The sequence below is a fragment of the Juglans regia genome, chromosome 16 (genome assembly GCF_001411555.2).
Source record: "Juglans regia cultivar Chandler chromosome 16, Walnut 2.0, whole genome shotgun sequence".
Taxonomy (NCBI): Eukaryota; Viridiplantae; Streptophyta; class Magnoliopsida; order Fagales; family Juglandaceae; genus Juglans; species Juglans regia.
In genome coordinates, this window is record NC_049916.1 from 47,229 (window position 1) to 67,851 (window position 20,623).

The window sequence follows — 20,623 nt, forward strand, 5'->3', positions numbered from 1 at the left end:
TCGCACATAAGGATCTTATGGGGTGGCATTACAAACAAACATAAGAAAATGAGGGGGGAAGTTCTCTAACCATATTAGATTTAAATGAAGTGCGAGATGGAGCCGTGATTAAAGTCTAGCATGATTTGTGGTGTGATCGTAGGACTCTCAAGGAAGCTTTCTCAAATGTTTACTGTAATGACCCAAAGAAGGCCTAACCTACATCTAGGATGATACTCCAAAAGGACTCGTCAATGTGGCAGACTATATGTACAACTCCAATGGCTCTTTATAGTGGAATGTGAAGCTTATTAGAGCTGTACAGGATTGGGAGGTGGGGGACATCTCAGATTTTTACAGCATGTTGTATGTCTTGAATAGGGAGAGTGGTGGGGAGGATAGGTTCCTTTGGATTCATCCTAGGAACAAGAACTTTTCGGTCAGATCATTGTACAAGGTTATGTCGTATCAACTCTCTAATGATTTTCCTTGGAAGTGCATTTGGAGAAGCCAAGTGCCTGCCTCTCAAGGTTGCTATTTTGGTTGGTTGGCATCTTTTGGGAAAATTTTGACTATAGATAAATTGAGGAAGCATGGTCTAATTATTATGGATTATTGCTTTATGTGTCAAAGGAATGGAGAATCTGTGGATCATCTACTTCTCCACTGTGAAGTGGCAAAGGTTACCTGAGATTTTTTTTTTAAAACGACTTTATTCATAACCTTAGGGGAACGGGGTGTTCAGATTTCTTTAGACAGGTTAGTTTGGCTTGGGTCATGCCCAAAAGAGTAGTGGACCTTTTTTACTCTTAGTCTTAGAGATGATTATGTGGTAGCCCAAAACTTGCAGCAATGTGAAGATGGTTCCTATTTACCCCATATGGTGTATTTGGAGCGAAAAGATTGATAGAAGTTTTGAGGATCATGAACGGACAATGGAGGATTCAGTAGTTTTTCTTCAATACTCTTTGTTTGTGCAACTCATATAGACTTAAATGAGCTCAATTTACCAGATTTTTTTGGTATCATTTTTGCATTATGTCTTTTTTTATATACATCCCCCACGTACTTGGATCGTGTCTTTTGTGCTTTTTAATGAAATTCTTATTTTTTATCCAAAACATTCTTACGTTGATGTCTCTCTATAAAGATGTAGCCTTCTTTTTCTATTGCTAATTCGGTAGATACTTGGGGCAGTCCCCCAATATTTTAGGGGGAGCTGCACCTCATGGAACCAAGGGTACTAATGATTTTTTGTTTGACCCAATAATTGTTGTCTGAGAATGATGGGGAAGATTCTTTCATATTACCCCAAGACCTGCCCAGCTGCGAAACTCATTCAGCATCAGCGCATTACGCATGAAGCTATATGCAAAAACGAGCGCATCATCAGCATATGCTAAATAGGAAACATAGAGTTTATGAAATCTTCTTGAATGGGTGATCCGTTCCTGAAGCTAAGAGTTATGCACTAAAGACCTGACTCCAACTGCAGATCTGCTCCTGAAGCTAAACAGCAAAGAAGATTTATACCTCTGAATCTCTTGTCAGTGTATCTTCTGTTGGGCAATCGATCAGACTATTTATTGTTTGATTGGCTTAGCATCTCTTGAATCTTCTATTGTGCGGTGCCTATGCACATATGCATACCCTTTCAAGAGATTAAAGTTTTGTAGTCTAATTCTTTGTTAGATGTTATTATTTTTTTTTCTGATTTCGGTTTTATTTTATTTTCTTTCCTAGGTCTTTGTGCTTAAATACACTGTGCCTTTTTATAACACAGCTGTAGTTGCCCATCTCCTTATGCTAAATCAAACCATTCCATCCCCCCCCCATGCTTCAAAGAAAAAAAACATATTTTTTATGAGATTTTTGCTACTTACAAGCGGGTGTGGATACACAACACTTATTGTGGACCCATTACAGTTATAAAAAGTCGAAACACAAATACTTTTTTATTTTAGTTTATGTGGTAGACTTCCACATCAATATATTAAGCCATTTAATTAAGAGCTTCACAATTTATTTTGGACATTTGGTCTCAATAGCATTTTTTTATTATTACTTTTACAGATAATCAGGCTGGACAAACATTTATCTCATACCTTACTGCGAAGGTGACATTACTTTGGCCTTATTTTTGTTGCTTTTGTGGCTTAGGCTGGCCTTTTGGTGTCTTGCCCCCTTTTTAGTAGCCAAATTGCAGGTCAATTTCATGCAATAAGGCCCAGGATCAGCATGGAAAATGTATAAAAGATCATTGGGCCATGTTGTAGGTTCTCCATAATAATTTTATGAGCCATTCCTTTAGCCAGTTTAGCTCTTAATACATGATCATTCAGTCCTCAATTTAGTAATGCCATAATTGGAATAACTCTTGATGTTATTAGAAATGCATGGACGGTTCATGCCTGCACAAACAGATGTTTGGGCACATGTATATTTTTGTTTTGTTCATGTTTTGTTGAAGTTTTATGTGACCTCTTGTCAAAAAAGGGGAAAGAAAAGAAAAACACTGTTCTTTAAAGAAGTTATCATTATTCCCAAAGCACTGTTGATGTTCTTCCCTTTTTCCCCTAGATTCTTGACAGCATCCAAGTCTCCATCAGAAATCTTCATGTCATGTACCGTGATATGCAGAGTGACTTAGTAAGTTTATTTCCTTAACATAACTCCCGTTCATTCACTACACCTAATGATGATGGTCCTATGCTTTAGTTCAATGATTTCAAATAAACAGATAGGGATAGATTAAAATTATTTTTTAATTTAGTGTAATATAAGGGGGTCGGGAATAAATACTGATTTAAGTGAAAATTGAGGGTTATTATTATAGAAAATTTGTAATCAAAAGAAAAGAATAGGAGATTGTCATCTATATCAAATGTACTTTATTTTGATTATGGCGCTATCAAATGTCATGATAGTCTATATTTTATAAAACACAAGATCGTTGCCTTTTGGTATATTTTGGTTCAATTATGTACTTATTTTGATTATGGCTATCAAATATCATGGTAGTCTATATTTTATAAAATAGAAGAATTAAATAAATGCTTTGTTAAATTTGATGTAATTGATTGATCACTTGATCGTCATGTTTCATGATGCTCTAATAAATTGAGTTAATCTCATTGTGGTGCATTTGATTGTAAAATTATTTTTATCTAATGTATCTCATCCGGCTATACAATTTGTGGATTTACTTTTATGAAGTCTCTTTGTAAACCTAGTAAGGCTCATTAAATGTGCGTTTTACTTAAATTTGGCATGCTCTAGGCAATGTTTGCGCCTAGGCTCTAGGCAGTAATTGCACTTGAGTGTGGCTACCACTTTTACCGACACTGGATCCACCTAACTGGCAAAACGGAAAGGATAACTCTCCAATAAAAGAGGGAACTAAGAAAGGATGGCTTAATGTTGTATTGGGAATTTGAACCTTTCCTGATTAAGGGGATGTTTGGAAATGTTTTTCATCTCATCCCATCTTATCCCATCTCATTTCCTTCTCAAATATCATTCAAACACAAATACTTTCAAACTTCATTATAACTTTTTCAAACAAATCATTAAAACTTTTTCAAACTTTCAAATAAAAAACAAAAAATAATTCAAAATTTTCAAATCACAAAATGAAAATAATATTAAAAAATAATATTATAACAATATTTTAATTTTATAATATTTTTTTTCAACTTTTTCTCTATCATTTCCCAAAACCCAATAAATACTTAACTCAAACTATCTCACTACTATTCACAAACTATCTTACTACTATTCATAAAATTCTTATCTCACCTCACTCCTCAGTCATCCCCTAAACGTAGGGTATGCTCTCTTTTGTAGACATGTAGCATGCCTTATATGCCTTATAAATATAATAGTGTGTATCTAGTTCCACCAAAGGCTCTCCTCGATATGTTCCGAATTCTGGATGCTAATACATACAAATAACAATGAATACATTTTTTTTAATAAGTAAGAAGAATTTATTAATTCACATAATTAGGCAAGGCCCAAGTACACATGAAGTATACGAAAGATGAACCTAATTACAAGCTAAGCATTGTGAAAAATAGCATAAAAGTCATTAAAACTAGTCTCATTCAATACAATAACCGAAGCTCAAAGTAACAATTTATGAAAGAAAAAGTCCCTAAACCCTCCCTATGAGCATTCCCTATTATCAAAACAACGACCATTCCTCTTGTTCCAAGTACACCACATTAAACATAGAGGCACCATCTTCCAAACAGCCGCATTTGATGACTGCCTTGAATTCCTCTCCAACATGACAATAAATCTACCACCATTCTAGCATTACCCATGCAATGCCAAGCATAGTGAAGATTTCATCCCATAAAGCCTTAACTACTTCACAATGAAGAAGAAGATGATCCGCCAGTTCACTGTTTCTGTTACACATGAAACACCAATCTATTATATAAACGCCATGCTTTCTCAGCTTATTGATTGTCAATACTTTCCCATGGGAGGCCAATCAGCTGAAGAAAGAAACTTTGAGAGGAACATTACTCCACCAAATGCACTTCCAAGGGAAAACAATGGAAGAACGGGTCGACATAACCTTATATTAGGATCTGACCGAGAAGTTCTTGTTCCTTGAATGAGTCCAAAGCAACCTATCCTCCCCTCCAGCCTTCAAATTCAGCGCGTATAGTGTGCTGTAAAATTCAGTAATATCCCCCGCCTCCCAATCTTGGACAACTCTAATAAACCTCATTGACCAAAGTAACAATCCTATAAAGAGAAGAGAAAGAATTCTTCAAGGCAACATTACCGCACCAAATATCGTACTAGAATCTGATTTGTGTTCCTCTTCCCACCTCAAATATGAAATTACTGAAGAAATCTTCCCATCCATTCCGGATAGATTTCCTAACTCCCACACCGTATTGCCCTCTTACTTCATTTGAGCACCAACCTCCCCAAATACTTCAAACTTTAACATCAATAACATTTCTCCAAAGAGCATCCCCATCTATCTCGGGCCCGAGAGCTTCAAGCTGGCGGTTGCTCCGGTCACCTCGCATAGCCTAAGGAGGCGTTTGATCTGATTACCATTGATAATGATTGGCTGTTCTCTCGTATTCCTCCATTTCAAAATTGGTTTCCACAAACCTTTATGTACGCAACATAATAATTGCTACTTGTTTGTATTATGTGGAATATGTACATAGTTTGTACAGACTAGAGCTGTTCTTTGTCAGTGTTGTTCTTATAGAAAAAAAAAAGCATTGCTTCATAGCCGTTGTAATGAAACATTGAAATAACATGTCCTTGAATGTGAACATAATGGTGCAAACTGTAGCCAAAAAAAAAAAAAAAAAAAATAGAGCAGGGGAGAATTGGAACTCAAAGATCTCATTTAGGAGTGTAAAAGGGAGTGAACCTTTATAAGTTGTCACTTTTGAAGAAATACCCTTCACTAATACTATTCCTAGTTGTTTGTCTTGATTAATTCTGTACATTTTTTTTCCTGCTTAATGTTTCCCAGGATCACATTATGTTGGGGTTGAAGTTTTCCAGCTTGACGATAATGAAGCATCGGTAATACTCTTACATTTTCTGGTAGTTGTACTATTTTTCAATATGTTGTCCTCAATAGATTGGTTGGAATCTTACCTTTTACTGAATTTAGGATTATGGACTATCTCCATTTGAAAGAACTATAATTTGTTCCAATATTTGTGTTAAGTGCATATGCACTTAATTTATGTTTGTATAGAGAGATCAGTACAAAAACACACACATATTGATTTAAACATAATACATTTTGTTGTCATTAGGACCATATATCTCTAATTTTTTCCATTTTGTTGTCATTGTCATCATTGTCTAAGTCAATACATTTGACTGGGGTCATCTGTTTGAAGATCATTTGATGGCTTTGCTTAGTGCTATTGAAGTGGGCCACTCTTATCAGGGATTGGCCTCTACTTCTAGGCAATGTGCAAGAGAAAATAGAGGACTGAAAAGACTTTTATGATGTATTAATTATGAACTTTGAGGTGGTAACTTTAATCGTAGTAGTGTAGGGGAGGGTAATGACTGTTTCTTTATGAAGCCTAAATTGATTTCTTGGAGTGTTATAGGCTTGAATGATACTGGCAAATGCCTTAGAATCAAAAGTCTACTTTGGCAATGGAAGAGATATATTATTCGCTTGCAGCAGATTAAATTGGAAAATGTTTCTCTTGAAGATGTGTTCAAAGCCTGTGGGGATCCCCCCAAATAGATTGGTTGTTAGTTAGCCTCTTGAGGGGCCTTTGATGGAGTATTGCTGGTGTGTGACATTAGTGTGAAAGTGATGTGTGTATGGGGGAGCATACTATGGCTTATTCTTTTAGGAATGCTGAAGATGCCTTTGCTTGGGCTTTGGTAGGAGTTTATGGGCCAAATTGCGATTGCAAAAGAAGGTTTCTGCATGAGTTGTCCAACTCCTATAGACTTTATTGGTTTAATTTTCATGTTTGTATTGTGTTTTTTCTCTTTCTATATGAGTATCTAGTACCGACTTTCAATACCCATTGATGAGTGCAGTCCAAGTAACCACATTCCTACTTGAAGTTTCATCAGCCTTAACTAATTTACTGAACCCCTGATAATTACTAATGAAATTATTGTCCACCTATGGGACAGAATCCTGTAAACATCTCACATCCACCATGTAATCTTACAACCTTTTTTAAACTATGAATCAGTCAAAATCAGTGCGCAAGCCAGCCAATACTTAGCCACTAACTATCAAATAGTTGTCAGAAAGATTGCCGTTTGGGTTTTCTTAGGGTATAGAGATATTGCTTTGGTTTCGATAGTGGAACATCGAGTTCAGATCTTTTGTACAAAAAACAATGAAAATTCGTGGTGGCCCTATAATGCTTATTATTTCCTGACCGTAATTTTTCCTGTGGGGAATGCGGGGCTTGTCTTGGCCCAAAAGCTGGCTCTCTACCTTGGTGGGGGTGGGCTGCGGGGAGGGTAGCATCCCTAATTGGTCGTATACTCCATGTATGTTATCGTATATACTAGATAGTCATTCTTACCATGTATAGATGCTAATAGTTAGGAACTTATATGTTGGTTGTTACCTTGTATATTTCTTACCTTGTAAAGAATGGTTGATTGCCTAGTTAATGAGAAGGAGGCTGCGCACATAGCAGACAGGTTTTTCCAAAAAGTTCTCTGAGTATTCTTGGTTCCTTAGCAATTTGACATGGTATCAAGAGGAGGATCATAGTTTTCCTGTCTTCTATGAATTTTTTTTCCTTTCTCGGGGGCTTCTTTGTGTGTTCTTCATTCTCGGCACTGTCTGAGTTTGTGTTTGGCCTTTCGTGTGCTTCTCGGTGCTGTCAGAGTTTGTTCTTGGCCTCTCGTGTGACTATCGGCATTGTCTGAGTTGAAGTCTGGGGTTCCTTGTGATTTTCGGTGCCCTCTAAGTGCTTCTTGTGCATTATTGGTACTGTCTGCGTCGGTTTTTGGCATTCCTAGTGTTTTTCGACCCCGTTTGTTGCTCTATGGGATTTCATCTCATTGTCGGTACTTTCTTTTTTCTGGTTTTTGGGATTTTGACGCAGAGTACTATGTTCTTTTCGACGCAGAGTTATTTTTTTTGGCCTGGGTGTTATCTCCGAATCTAGGACACGTGGTTGTTGTGGCTGCAGCAACTGGGTGTTATTTTTTTTGTAGTTCCTAAATCTTGTCACTGCGGCATCTCTCCGGTGGACGTTCTTGTGGCTGCATCATGTTATCAGATAAGTTTGATTCCTTTCATCTTCGTTTGACTGGCAAAAATTATTCAGCTTGGGAGTTTCAGTTTCAATTATTTTTCTAGGGGAAAGAGTTGTGGGGTCATAGTGACGGGAGTGATCCCGCACCTAGCGATGTAGAGGCTTTGTCTAAGTGGGAAATCAAAGATGCTCAGGTTATGACCTGGATTCTTAGCTCGGTTGAGACTCACCTTGTTCTGAATATGAGGCCTTATAAAACTGCCGCTAATAAGTGGAATTACCTTAACAAGGTTTACAATCAAGACAACACGGCTCAGTGCTTTCAATTGGAGTATGAGATGGCTAATTTCACATAGGGAAGTCTCTCTGTTGAGGAATAGTTTTCTGGTTTTCAAAATTTGTGGGCTGACTATTCAGACATTGTTTATGCTAATGTTCCCGCTACAGCTCTCTCTGCCGTTCAAGTAGTGCATGAAACAAGCCAGAGAGATCAATTCTTGATGAAGCTCTATTCCGATTTTGAAATTGCACATTCTAATCTGATGAATTGTCATCCTGTACCATCTCTGGATGCTTGTTTGAGCGAACTTCTTCGTGAGGAGCAGCATATGGTAACTTAGGCTGCCATGGAACATCGGGCTAATGTTAGTGCACCTGTTATTGTGGCTTATGCAGCACAAGGGAGGAATAAGGGTAGCAACATGCGTGTTGTCCAGTGTTTTAGTTGTAAATTTTTTGGTCATATTGCTCGGGATTGCCCCAAGAAGTTCTGTAACTACTGCAAGAAAAAAGGCCATATCATCTCTGCTTGTCCCATTCGCCTTGAAAGGAAGCAGGTTATTGCTTATCATGCCTCCACTGGTGCCTCTAGCTCTGCTGCACTGCCTGTTGCCTCGTCTGTTGTTCCTATTCTTGCTCCTATAGCCTTAGCAAACCCGAACACACTCACTCCTGAAATGGTACGACAGATTATCATTTGGTTTTTTTTGCTTTTGGGCTCTCAGGTAATCATAAAGTTTCTTCTAAGCCATGATATTTTGACTCCAGAGCCTCTAACCATATGACCAATACGGTTGTTCCTCTTTCCAATGTCAGAAATTATGATGGAACTCTGAAAATTAACACCGCTGATGGCAGTTCTCTACTTATCAGCGCTGTTGGTGATCTTTCCTCTTCCTTAATTGATGTTTTTGTGTCTCCTGACCTCTCGACAAATTTTATTTCTGTTGGTCAATTGGTTGATAATAATTGTAATGTCTATTTTTCCCGTTCTGGTTGTATTGTGCAGGATCAAGTGTCAGGAAAGATGATCGCGAAGGGGCCTAACGTGGGACGACTCTTTCCTTTCTACGTTTCTCCTTCCACCATTATCCCTAGTTTTCCTTTACTTTCTTTTGCATGTAATGTTGTTGGTTCTGGAAATAAGAGGTGGCATAGTCGTCTAGGCCACCCAAACTTTGATGTACTTCATACTTTGTTTAATTCTAATTTATTGGGAAATAAAACATGTTCTTCTCTTGATCTTTCTTTTGATTGTACATCATGCAAACTTGGCAAAAGTAAAGTTCTACCTTTTCCTTATCATGCATCTTGTGCCTCACAATGTTTCGATATTATTCATAGTGATGTTTGGGGGATTGCACCTATTGTTTCTCATGCGCATTATAAGTACTTTGTTACTTGCATTGATGACTTTAATCACTTTACTTGAGTTTACTTCCTACGGGCCAAGGTTGAAGTTTTTTCCTTATTTAAGCGCTTCCTTGCACTTCTTGAGACTCAATTCTTTGCTAGCATTAAGGTCTTGTGCTCTGATTCTGGCGGAGAATACATGTCTAATGAGTTTTAGGACTTTCTTCAAAGCAAATGGATCATCTCTTAGCGTTTTTGTCCTTCGACACTGCAACAAAATGGTGTTGCTGAGTGGAAAAATCGTCACCTTCTTGATGTCGTAAGAACTCTTTTACTTGAATCATTTGTTGCTCCTCGTTTTTTGTATGAAGCGCTTTTTACTTTGGTTCATTTGATCAATCGCTTATACTTTCCTACGTTACATCATGTTTCTCATTTCTTTAAGTTGTTTGGCCATTCTCCTTCATATTCTGATCTTCGGGCATTTGATTGTGTTTGTTTTGTGTATCTCCCTGCTCATGAACAACATAAACTTACTACTCAATCTGTTAAGTGTGATTTTCTGGGTTATGCAATACCTTAAAAGGGTTATGTTTGTTATGATCCCCATACTCATCGTATACGGGTTTCTAGGAATGTGGTTTTTTTTGAAAATCAATATTTATTTCCATCTCATGTTGAGTTGTCATCTTCATTTTTATCTCTTTTGCCTAGCTTCTTTGATTCTCCAATAATTGTGAAAATATTTAAACTTGGTTTTGTGTATGAATGATGTTGTCGTCATGAGTCTGGTTCCATTTCCTCTATGCCCTCTCAAGATCTCAACCCAGCGCCTGATCCTGCTCCTGTTTCCACCACTCTTTGCCGGTCTACTCGTCCTTCTTGACCCCCTGATAGGAATGGTTTCTCATCTCCAATCTCTCTCGTAGCTATTTTATCCTCTATTTCCATTCCTTCTTCCTACAAACAGGCTATGGAACATGAGTGCTGGCAAACTGCAATGCAAGTGGAACTTCAAGCACTTGAGGAGAATCATACTTGGGAAATTGTTTCTTGTCCTCCTACAGTCAAACCTATTAGGAGTAAATGGGTTTTCTCTGTAAAACTTCTTTCTGATGGGTTTTTGGACCGATATAAAGCTTGCCTTGTTGCTCTGGGTAACAAACATGTATATGGGGTTGACTATGAGGATTCATTTGCTCCTGTTGCCAAAATGACCACAGTTCGCACCATCTTAGCTATTGCCGCTTCACAGTTGTGGCAACTACATTAGATGGATGTGAAAAATGCATTTCTTCATGGTGATCTCCAAGAGGAAATCTACATGAAGCTTCCCTCTGGTATGACTACTCCTCATGATATTTGTAAGCTAAGGCGTTCTTTGTACTAGCTCAAGTAAGCTCCTCGGGCTTGGCTTGAGAGGTTTTGTAGTACACTTCTTACCTTAAGTTTTACACAAAATCAGTATGATTCTTCTTTATTTTTCCACAAGTCTGATACGGGTCTAGTCCTTCTCTTGGTTTATGTGGATGATATTATCATTATTGGCATTGAGTGTGGTTTGATTACTAAGCTTCAGAAGCTATTACATGCAACTCTCCATATGAAAGATCTTGGCTAGCTCACATACTTCTTGGGACTGGAGGTCCATCATCGGGCCAATGGTATTTTCCTGAACCAACATAAGTATATTCAAGATTTTATCACTTTGGCTGGGTTTGGAGGACACTTCTTCTGTTGATACACCTATGGAGGTAAATGTTAAATACAGGAAAGATGAAGGGGATCTTTTTGATGATCCTACTCTCTATTGGCGCTTGGTTGAGAGTCTTATCTACTTGATCACTACTCGACTGGATATCTCCTATGCCGTTCATCAGGTCAGCTAGTTTATGTCTTCTCCTTGACACCTTCATCTTGCTGCAGTTCGCCGCATTATCCGCTATCTTTGAGGGTCGCCTATTCGTGGGTTATTCTTCCCTACATGCATATCTCTTCAACTTGTTGCCTACAGTGATGTTGATTGGGCTGGGTGTTCGGATACGCGTCAATCTACTACGGGTTGGTGTATGTTTTTAGGTGATGCCTTAATTTCTTGGAAATGTAAGAAACACGATCGTGTTTCTAAATCATCTACTGAGGCTGAGTATCGTGCCATGTCTACTGCTTGTTCTGAAATTGTATGGTTACGTGGTCTTCTGGAGGAGCTTGGGTTTCCTCAGACTAATTCTACCCCTCTTCATGCTGATAACACTAGTGCTATTCAGATTGCAAATAATCCTGTATTCCATGAACAAACCAAGCACATTGAGGTTGATTGTCATTCTATTAGCGATACCTTGGAGGGTCGGGTGATATCTCTTACATTTTTTCTGATCTCCAAGTGGCCGATGTCTTCACCAAAGCCATGATTGGACAGCGGCATCAATTTCTTGTTGGCAAATTGTTGTTGGTTGACTTACCAGCATCAATTTGAAGGGGATGTTATTGTATATACTAGATATTCATTCTTACCATGTATAGATGCTAATAGTTAGGAACTTATACGTTGGCTGTACCTTGTATGTTTCTTACCTTGTAAAGAATGATTGATTGCCTAGTTAATGAGAAGGAGGCTATAGCAGACAAGTTTTTCCAAAAAGTTCTCCGAGTATTCTCGGTTCCTTAGCAATTTGACATGTGTACTTGGATAACATCTTTTTTTTTTAATAAAACCTATTTATTTATTTAGTTTGTTTTATTTCTTTGGAAAAACTTCTGTAGATGTACTTAGGTTGCAGTATTGTACATACATCTTATCTACCTACTTTTGTTACTGAAATCTCTGGGAACTTATATATGTTTCTGGAACTTGTGAATTCATTGTTTAGATTCTTGACTAGAATAGTAGATTGTAATTCTTAGGCACTCCCTAAGTGTACTTGGCCTTACTCCCATTTTCATTAATGTATAATATTTTACCTTTTTTTTTTTTTTTGGGGGGGGGGGGGTGCGCACTTCGCTAGTATTCTGCTGGCTGCTATTTTGGCAACAATATCTTCTAGCATTTGGGGATGAAGTCTTGGACTGCGAGTTTGTGCTTGCAATCTGTTTCTCTCTCTGAAAGCGCACACACAATGAATGATTGTTAGGTTTCTTTCTTTAGAAATTGTACTCATTATATATTGATTAATCTAGCTTACACTTGATTTCAACTAGGGCTTAAATATAAAGCTTAGAATGCTCGATCTGCAGCATTAGTTGGAAAAATATCTTTTTGCTTTTTATTTGTCGGATTTAGAGGTTGGTTAGCTTGGCTCTAGCTGTAAAGTTACCAAATGCTAATTCTCATGTTCACTTTGTGTCAAATGGCAGTTAATTTGATATTCTCTAAACTTCAGGTCCTATAGTGGATGGGCAAGGGGGGGCCAAGTCAACAAAGTTGTGGAGATAATGGGTTTTGAAATTTATTGTAGCACATTTCAAGGAAACCTGGACTTGATGACTCTGAATAATACTGGGAACTCCAACTTGGTTGATGAAGGGTCTGGAGGAAAATGTTTTGACTCCTTATTTGCACCTTGTGATGTATCATTGTCGCTTTTGGTATGCAATTTTATTTTAAATCGTTCTTTCACTTCGAGTTTTCCTTTTATTTTTTTATTTTTTGTTTATAATTTCATTTGAGTCATAATTGTAACTTGCAAAGTTGAGATTTTAACTGTTTTTTTCCCTTGGATTTCTGATTTAGCTATCCAAGGCATTACCTATTGCTAGATATATATCTTTGTAGATGGTAGCTGACATGTTTGCAATGATATAGTTTCTGTTTATGTATGCAATGATATAGTTTCTGTTTATGTATGCAATGAATACATTTGTATGAAGGACATTAATTTTATTGGTCTGGCTGGCTTGCAGAATATAATATTTCTTGTGTCTCTTGTTGGCAGCCTATACAGAACACATGAAGAAGTTGGTGTCTGAACTCGACACATCAGAATATACACTGATCTTAGATTAAAATTCTTGAAATTGTGTTTTTGCCTTGTCTACTGTAACTGAATGTGTTTGTTATATTTCTACAGTGTAATATATTTGCTTTATCACCTTCCTGGTTGGATTACTTCTTGCTATCGATGAATATGCTTGAATTTGGTACACTTGGTTACAGAAATGGTGGTGGTGGGGGTACACGTTGGATGAGTTGTTTTGGTGCTTGAGATGCAATGTTGGTATTAAATATAGTTTTTCAAGATGCCTTGGGATATTTCCTAGTGGTGTAATCTTGGTTTTGGACATGAATACTTTCTGTTCTAATCTTAGGTTGTCTAGATGCCTTGTTTTTTTTTATTGTCTTAAACTAATTAACTGGCCAAAAAATTGGCTTAGGATAGAAAACTTATTGAGAATGGGGTAAATGTTTGCAAGGCAAGACAAATAATGCTATAGGGGGCAAGGGTTAGAGTACGATGTACAGAACTGTGCACAGTTCATTTAAGAATGGAAACACAGATGGATAGATACCTTTGTTGTGTGTGTATTGAAATGTGAACCCTCTCCCTCAAGAAATTTAGCAATAATATTTGCTTAGTTAGGGCCTGCTTGTGTGCAAGCTATGGGTGGAGGCAACAAGAAGATTTCTTATGGTGGGTCTTATGGTGGGTTATGTAATTTGTTCTGCATTTTACTTAAAAGTGTTTAAGTGCTGAAATAAAGCACTTTGGGTCCTTTCTTTCTGGTTACGTCAAGGTGCTTACAACCCATTTTGAGTTGGATGCATGCATTAACCTTCCAAATACATGCCTAAGGTAACCTTGGAAGCAACTTGAGGTGTTTGTTTTTCGCCTAGTCATTCCCTAATCCAAGAGGAGGTTACACAAGAGGAGGGAAATTATATGCTGTATGTTAAATACTGTACAATATAGGTCACAAGGTACATATCACTATCTCTTCCCAAATATGTGTACTAAATAAGAGACGAAATGTGAGGAGGTGACAAAAGGACAAGTATAATTGTCTTAGGAACAAAATGGCTAGAGGCTTGAATAAAAAAATGATATTAGAAGGTAGTTGTCTAGAAGAATTATGGTGGAACTGTTGGCTTGTTGGAAAGGGAGGTTTAGCTGTCCACAGAGTGAACATTGTGGAAGATGATCCTCTGGGTTGTTTGCTGTGATGCATTTGGAGCGAAAGAAATGACCAGAGCTTTGAAGATAAGGAAACTACAGTGGCGGATCTTATGTTTTTTTTTTTTTTTAAATATTTTAAAAAAACCTTTATCATTGGATAATTGCTCAGTTTTGTTATTCTATTTCTAGTCTTCGTGACTTTATTACTCTTTTCTCATTTTCTTATTAGGCGTTTCTCATATGTATGCCTTGTGTACTTGGGCAACACCTTTGCAATCATTAAGAAGATGTAACTTATAAAAAGCCATGAACTTGAATTTTAAAATGATAAAATATTGATGTGACAAAATCCACCTTTCATAGTAGCCTAGGAACTCCAAAGGATCTTAATCCATATGTCTAAAAGGGATGTACAATGAATATATGATTTGCTATTTTGTTGCCCTTTGGCATTGGGGTTGACCCGATTCTATGGTAGATTTGATTACTTCTTGTGGTAGAAAGTCTGAAAGGGAAAGAGCCTAGTTTCTTGGAGAGCATTTCTTCTTATTTGATGTGGTGCATCTGGTTGGAGAGGAATAACAAGTGTTCCAAGGCAGAGAGACATCATTGAGATAGCTCAAATTGGGTTTTTTAATGGCCTTGTTTGAATGTGTCTTGGCACATCTGCTGTTTTGATTCTCGGGCTCTTTCTTATGTTTTATTGATGTCCTTAACCTTTTAGAATCTGATATGCAGTTATCTTTGTTGTTTTTCATGGGTGGTGCCTTTCAGTATATGTTCTGTGGACATTGATTACCCCCTTTCTGTTTCTGTTTTTTGCTTTTTTTCCCCTCCAAATATAAATTTCATTTCACATGGTATGGAAAACATATTGGTGTTTCTCTGAATGAAGTTGTTAATGTTTTTTCTTTCATGTACTTATAAAAAAATATTGTTTGTTCTTTCATGTAGGTTAACAGATCAGGAAAGTTTGATAAAGATGCTCCACAATATTCTATCACCGCTGAGTTAACTGACTTGGTTTGTTCATTGTTCTGGAAACATTTTAATTAGAAAAAATTCTCGATTGCTTGCCATTTGTGTGGCATACTTCATTTTAACATGCACTTTTTGATTCTATTAGGTTATCTCATTGAATGAGGTCCAGTTACAGCAAATTTTGGTTCTCTGGGATTATTTAGGCACATGTCGATTGAGGGAGAAGTGAGTTCATTATTTTTTCCTACTAGTTTTGTATTATTATTATTATTATTATTATTATTATTATTATTATTGGCTTAGGATAATTATTATTAGTAATGTTATTGTATTTTTTTTTTGATCTTGTAGTATCCATTGAGAAGTTACTCAGTATGGATGACTAATAATAAGAGCTCACTTATCATACTTAGGTCTTTCTCTTCTATATGTCATGTGAACATGGCCTACGCCTATTATTCTCATCAATAAATTATTTACTACTTATAGAAAAATAATAATGATAATAACCGATCCAAAAAAGAAAAATAATAATGATAATATCTCACTTTGGAAATTTTATCTTTTCCCTTTTCCTTTTAGCTGGCGCAGGGGGGTTCCTTTGAGCTGGCATCACTTCAAAAAGTTTTCTTGCTTTTGACATGTAACTTGGGTTTGCATTGCTCTCAGTATTTTGGTATTTGATTTGTTTTTTAAAAAGGGACACTTGTAAAGAAATTCACCTTTTATGTTTGCATTTTTTAGATTCTCAGATAAGTTAATTTACTAAAAGTAAAATTATGCAACAAAGAGAGTTGAAACTTATTTTGACAAGCTTTCTCATTATGGAGGATATAGTGAACTAATGATGGCTGGAAGTCACTGTTTAGTGATTGGAAACCCATCTGAAACAGAACTTCTAAGAGTTGATACCTTGCAGCTGACATGGGGGATTGCTTGCCTGCCTGCAATAGCGTGGAGAGGATGCATCTGTTTTTTGTTCTTCAGTTTTGGCACTGATGGGTGGCTAATACATCTGGGGCTGATTAACCTATTAAAAAAAACATCTGGGATCCAACTTGCATCATCAAGAGTTTCTGACCTTTTTTGTCTTCATTTGTAGATAATGTTACTTTGTGTCTGACTCTCCTATATACTTGTAGACCTATAGATAACCTGTGTGAAAACTCAGCTAGCCTTGTACTCCAATTGCTTCAAGATTTTTATTTTGGCAGAAGATAAGAATGGAACATTTGATTATTGCTCTCATTGCCCTTGTTGTTCTTTTTATTTTTACTTTATTGTCCATTTTTGGGTGAGATATTTTAGGTTGCAACTTGTAAGCATTAGTAACGTCTGATGCTCAAAAAGGGGATATATCTGATGTGATAGCATCGACCTATGTAGGTATGGACGTTATCGTCCCTGGTGTTGTCCTTTATCAAAAAAACTGGAGGGTTGGCAGATATTGTGGTGGCAGTATGCACAGGAATCTGTCCTATCCGACATTCGTAAGAAATTAAAGAAAACTTCATGGAGATACCTTGGACAGCGGCTGTAAGTATATAATTTGTTGAGATGTAAACCTTATTCTGGAAATTGTGCATTTTCAACAAGCATAAGGTTTTATTTGATTTGGTTCTTATCTTGCACGTTTTTTACCGTATAACAAGCAAAGGTACTGTGTGCATGTGTATCCTGAAGGTGATTTTAATATTTCTTTTACAGTGTCATGTTCTACACATGGTTTTAGTTTTTGGCAAAGCATGTTTAGTGTCTTCATCTACTGCCCCAAGTTCCAAATAAATTGCTGCTAGTGGTAAATGGCATCTTGTTCTCCTGTGAATAAGCATGTTTAGTTTTCAATACTTTCTTTCTTTGGGCAGCTACTATAGATTTTGATTGGCTCATTTCATGATTCCGTTGTCTCTATTTCCATATCTATTTTTAAGTGTTTCTCTTGTATATTGCCTGTGTATTTGGGCCACGCCTTCTGCCTGTAATTTTGCTTATATGCCTCTTTTTTTTTAAGATAAAGCATTGGTTAGAGCATTGGCAATGGTCTAGCCATTGCCAAAGCCAAGTGCAAATTTTACCTTTTTTTATCACAAAATTTCTACATTGAACTAGCTATAGCCATATATTTTAGTTTTGAGTTACAGTAATTTTTCCCACCTAGCTATATTTGGCTATACACTATTGAAGGACCAAATGAATTTTTTATTATTTTTTCTCAATTTCCCTCCCTTTCCTTCCCTTTTTGGTAATTTTTCTTGCCAAATTACTTTTCTTTTATGATAAAGTTTCTAATTGAGGGTATATTTATTTTCTATCATTATTAGCTTAATACACAATATAAAAATATAAATAGCAAAAAAAAAAGGTTAGCAAAAATTAATTTGTTGGTTTCAAGAATTGTTGTATAATTTTTTTTTATCAAATATTATTAAAATATATGAAGTATATTTAAAAATATGAAAAAAAAAATTTGTCAAATATTATTAAAATATATAATATAATAATATTATTTTGACTTTAAAATGGCTAGTCCAATGTGGACTTAGATAGTCAAAAGTTAATACAATAGCTAAAATGTAAGATTTTAGTCAAATTTTAGACTTGGCAATGGCTAGTCCATTGCCAATGCTCTTAGTTAATCAAAATGACTAACAAGGGAAGGGCGAGGTCACTTTTTTTTTTTACAGGTAAACAAAAATTTTATTGATCATAAAGAATAGGCATAGCCAGAAGGAAAGGGCGAGGTCATACGTTAAATCCTACAAGGATGTTTGCATAATATTTACATATTCAAATAAACAACCATAGATAGTATTTATTTTGTGTTTGATTGAAGGGTAGTCTCAATTTCTTTTCAGTTAGCTTTCTGGTACTACAATATATGTGACGTTCCTATTGGAGAACTCATATGTCCTTTGTATTCATGGAGGATAGTTTCCACTTGATTTTTTTATTTATTTATTTTTTATCAGTAAATTGGAATTTTATTAAATATAGGTGAAGCCAAGTACATGGGACATATATAAGAACCACACCTATGCATGACTGTCTAAAGATACAAGAAAATCATGTACGTTCATGCCATTAAAGTCTATCACAATCGACCAATGGAATAATGTATGAAGAAAAAAAGTTCTAATCTCGTCCATTGTCCGTTCACAATCCTCAAAGCTCCAACCATTCCTCTCCATCCATATGCACCACCATAGGCAAATCAGTATCATCTTCCACATAGCTGTGATTTGAGAATTACCTCAAACGCCTTGCCAGCTGGCCAAAAAGTCAACAACCCTTCTTGGCATTACCCAAACAAGTCCCACCCTGGTAAACCTATCATTCCATAAGCTCATGGCTACATCATATAGCACCAATCCAATACCATCAATCGGCTTTTTCTTATATTATCTAAGGTAAGAATCTTCCCTAGTGAACCCGTCCATACAAAAAAAGAAGCTTTTAGGGGGCCTTAGTCTTCCATATGTTCTCTTTGAAAAGAGTAGAGGGGGTAGGTGCACAGAGACGGGAAGGTGATGGCAGAGGTGAGTATGGGCATAAGGATATTTTGAAGGATTTGCGGGATATGCATGTAGCGCTGGAAGAGATGGCTGCTAGAGTCAATGGGATGATACGGTGCGTTTTGGGTAAAGATGTTATGGGCTCGAATTTGGGCCTGGGCAGTGGATTGGAGTCTGAAGATGCAGACAAGGCTCAGCCCAAACCTTATTCCGGATCCATGCCCAATCAACCGAAAGCTCTGGTGTGGAGGAAGAAGCCGCTGCTCGAGGCGGACCCAGAGGGGGGTGGGTCAGGGCCTCTGACGTCGGCGAAGCCTCAGATGGTGTCGACGCAGGCTCTCGTAGCTTCGATGGAAGTTATACCGCCTGTAGCAGAAGCTGTTAAGCACGGAGGGGCAAAACTAGATAGTTCTGGCGTAAGAGCTGAATCAAATGTCTCGGATCCTACACAGACTCAGTCGAAGGTAATAGAGAAGGAGATCCCGAAGTCAAACGTGAGGAATAAAGTCGTTTCTCTCGGGAGCAAAGCCAAGACAGTCTCGGCTCAAGACCGAGACTTTGTTTCGGAGCCGATATCAGCTCAAACTCCCCCACTATTGGCACAGACTCTGCCGATAGGCACATTGGAAATTTCGGAGGAGCTTCAGATGGTTTTGGAGGTAGGGGAAATTGTGGAGGATGGTGAGGGACAGTGCGAGGCTTCTGAGCGACAAAATGAGCTGGAAGGTCTGAAAGAGCTGAGGGGTAATTGTTCAGAAGAGCTGGAAGAGCAAGCTAGGATGGTTTTGGTGCCAGAACTCGAAGTAGCTGTTTATGAGGAAGAGATGGATAGTTCATCTCCATTACAAATGACTCCTCTTCAGATTGTGTCAGAGGAAACCTCAGATTGGGTCTTTAAACAAGTGGAGAAAATTCAAAGCTGTGTGGGTCTTTTTTATGAGGGGTATGAAGATCAACTGAGGACACTTTTAGTTGCTATTGAAGCTGGTCGGTCCACGGCAGAGCAGTCTTCTATGAAAAAGAAGCGGGAGTTGAGAAGATTACATTGTTCCATTAATTACGACAATAAGGAGGGTACCTCAGGGAGGAATCGATTTAAGGGGAGGGATGCCATATCTGTTAATGAAGCCTAAAATTATGTCGTGGAATGTAAGGGGGCTCAATAACGTCAACAAACGCCTTCGCATCAGGTCTATTATTCATAGCTGGAAGATTGATGTTGTTTGTCTTCAAGAAACAAAATTAGTGACTGTGGACAGAAATGTTATTAGGAGCTTGTGGAGAGGTTCTTTTGTAGGCTGGTCTTATCTAGCCTCTTCAGGTGCTTCGGGTGGAGTCTTAGTCATGTGGGATAGTAGAGTTGTTAAGATGGTAGAAGAGTGTATTGGAAATTACTTGGTGGCATGTGTTTTAAGGAACGTGGAAGATGGGTGGTCGTGGGCATTAGCAAGTGTTTATGGTCCTATTAGGGATCGGGATAGGATCATGATGTGGGATGAAGTCTCAGGGTTATACTCTTTGTGGGATCTTCCTTGGTGTATTTGTGGGGACTTCAACATTGTGCGATTCCCAAGTGAAAGGGCGGGTCTTTCTTCAATAACTGCAGCAATGGAGGCTTTCTCTCAACTGATTTTCGACTTGGAATTGCTGGATTTGC

At 37.3% G+C, this 20,623-nt stretch overlaps 1 protein-coding gene and 1 long non-coding RNA gene across 7 annotated transcripts in view; both read left to right on the plus strand.

The window, feature by feature from the left end:
* Positions 1 to 20,623, plus strand: part of LOC109000898 — an 85,884-nt gene that overhangs the window by 5,837 nt on the left and 59,424 nt on the right. For all 6 annotated transcript variants that reach the window (XM_035686605.1, XM_035686606.1, XM_035686608.1 and 3 more), the window contains exons 6-12: positions 2,053 to 2,096; positions 2,560 to 2,628; positions 5,498 to 5,550; positions 12,743 to 12,947; positions 15,428 to 15,496; positions 15,600 to 15,679; positions 16,841 to 16,990. In XM_035686605.1, the coding sequence (XP_035542498.1) occupies positions 2,053 to 2,096; positions 2,560 to 2,628; positions 5,498 to 5,550; positions 12,743 to 12,947; positions 15,428 to 15,496; positions 15,600 to 15,679; positions 16,841 to 16,990 (670 nt within the window). The remainder of the gene's footprint in view (positions 1 to 2,052; positions 2,097 to 2,559; positions 2,629 to 5,497; positions 5,551 to 12,742; positions 12,948 to 15,427; positions 15,497 to 15,599; positions 15,680 to 16,840; positions 16,991 to 20,623) is intronic.
* LOC109000904 lies at positions 5,661 to 9,257 on the plus strand. Its single transcript, XR_001997792.2, has 2 exons — positions 5,661 to 8,886; positions 9,019 to 9,257. It is a non-coding gene; the product is annotated as an uncharacterized LOC109000904 (long non-coding RNA).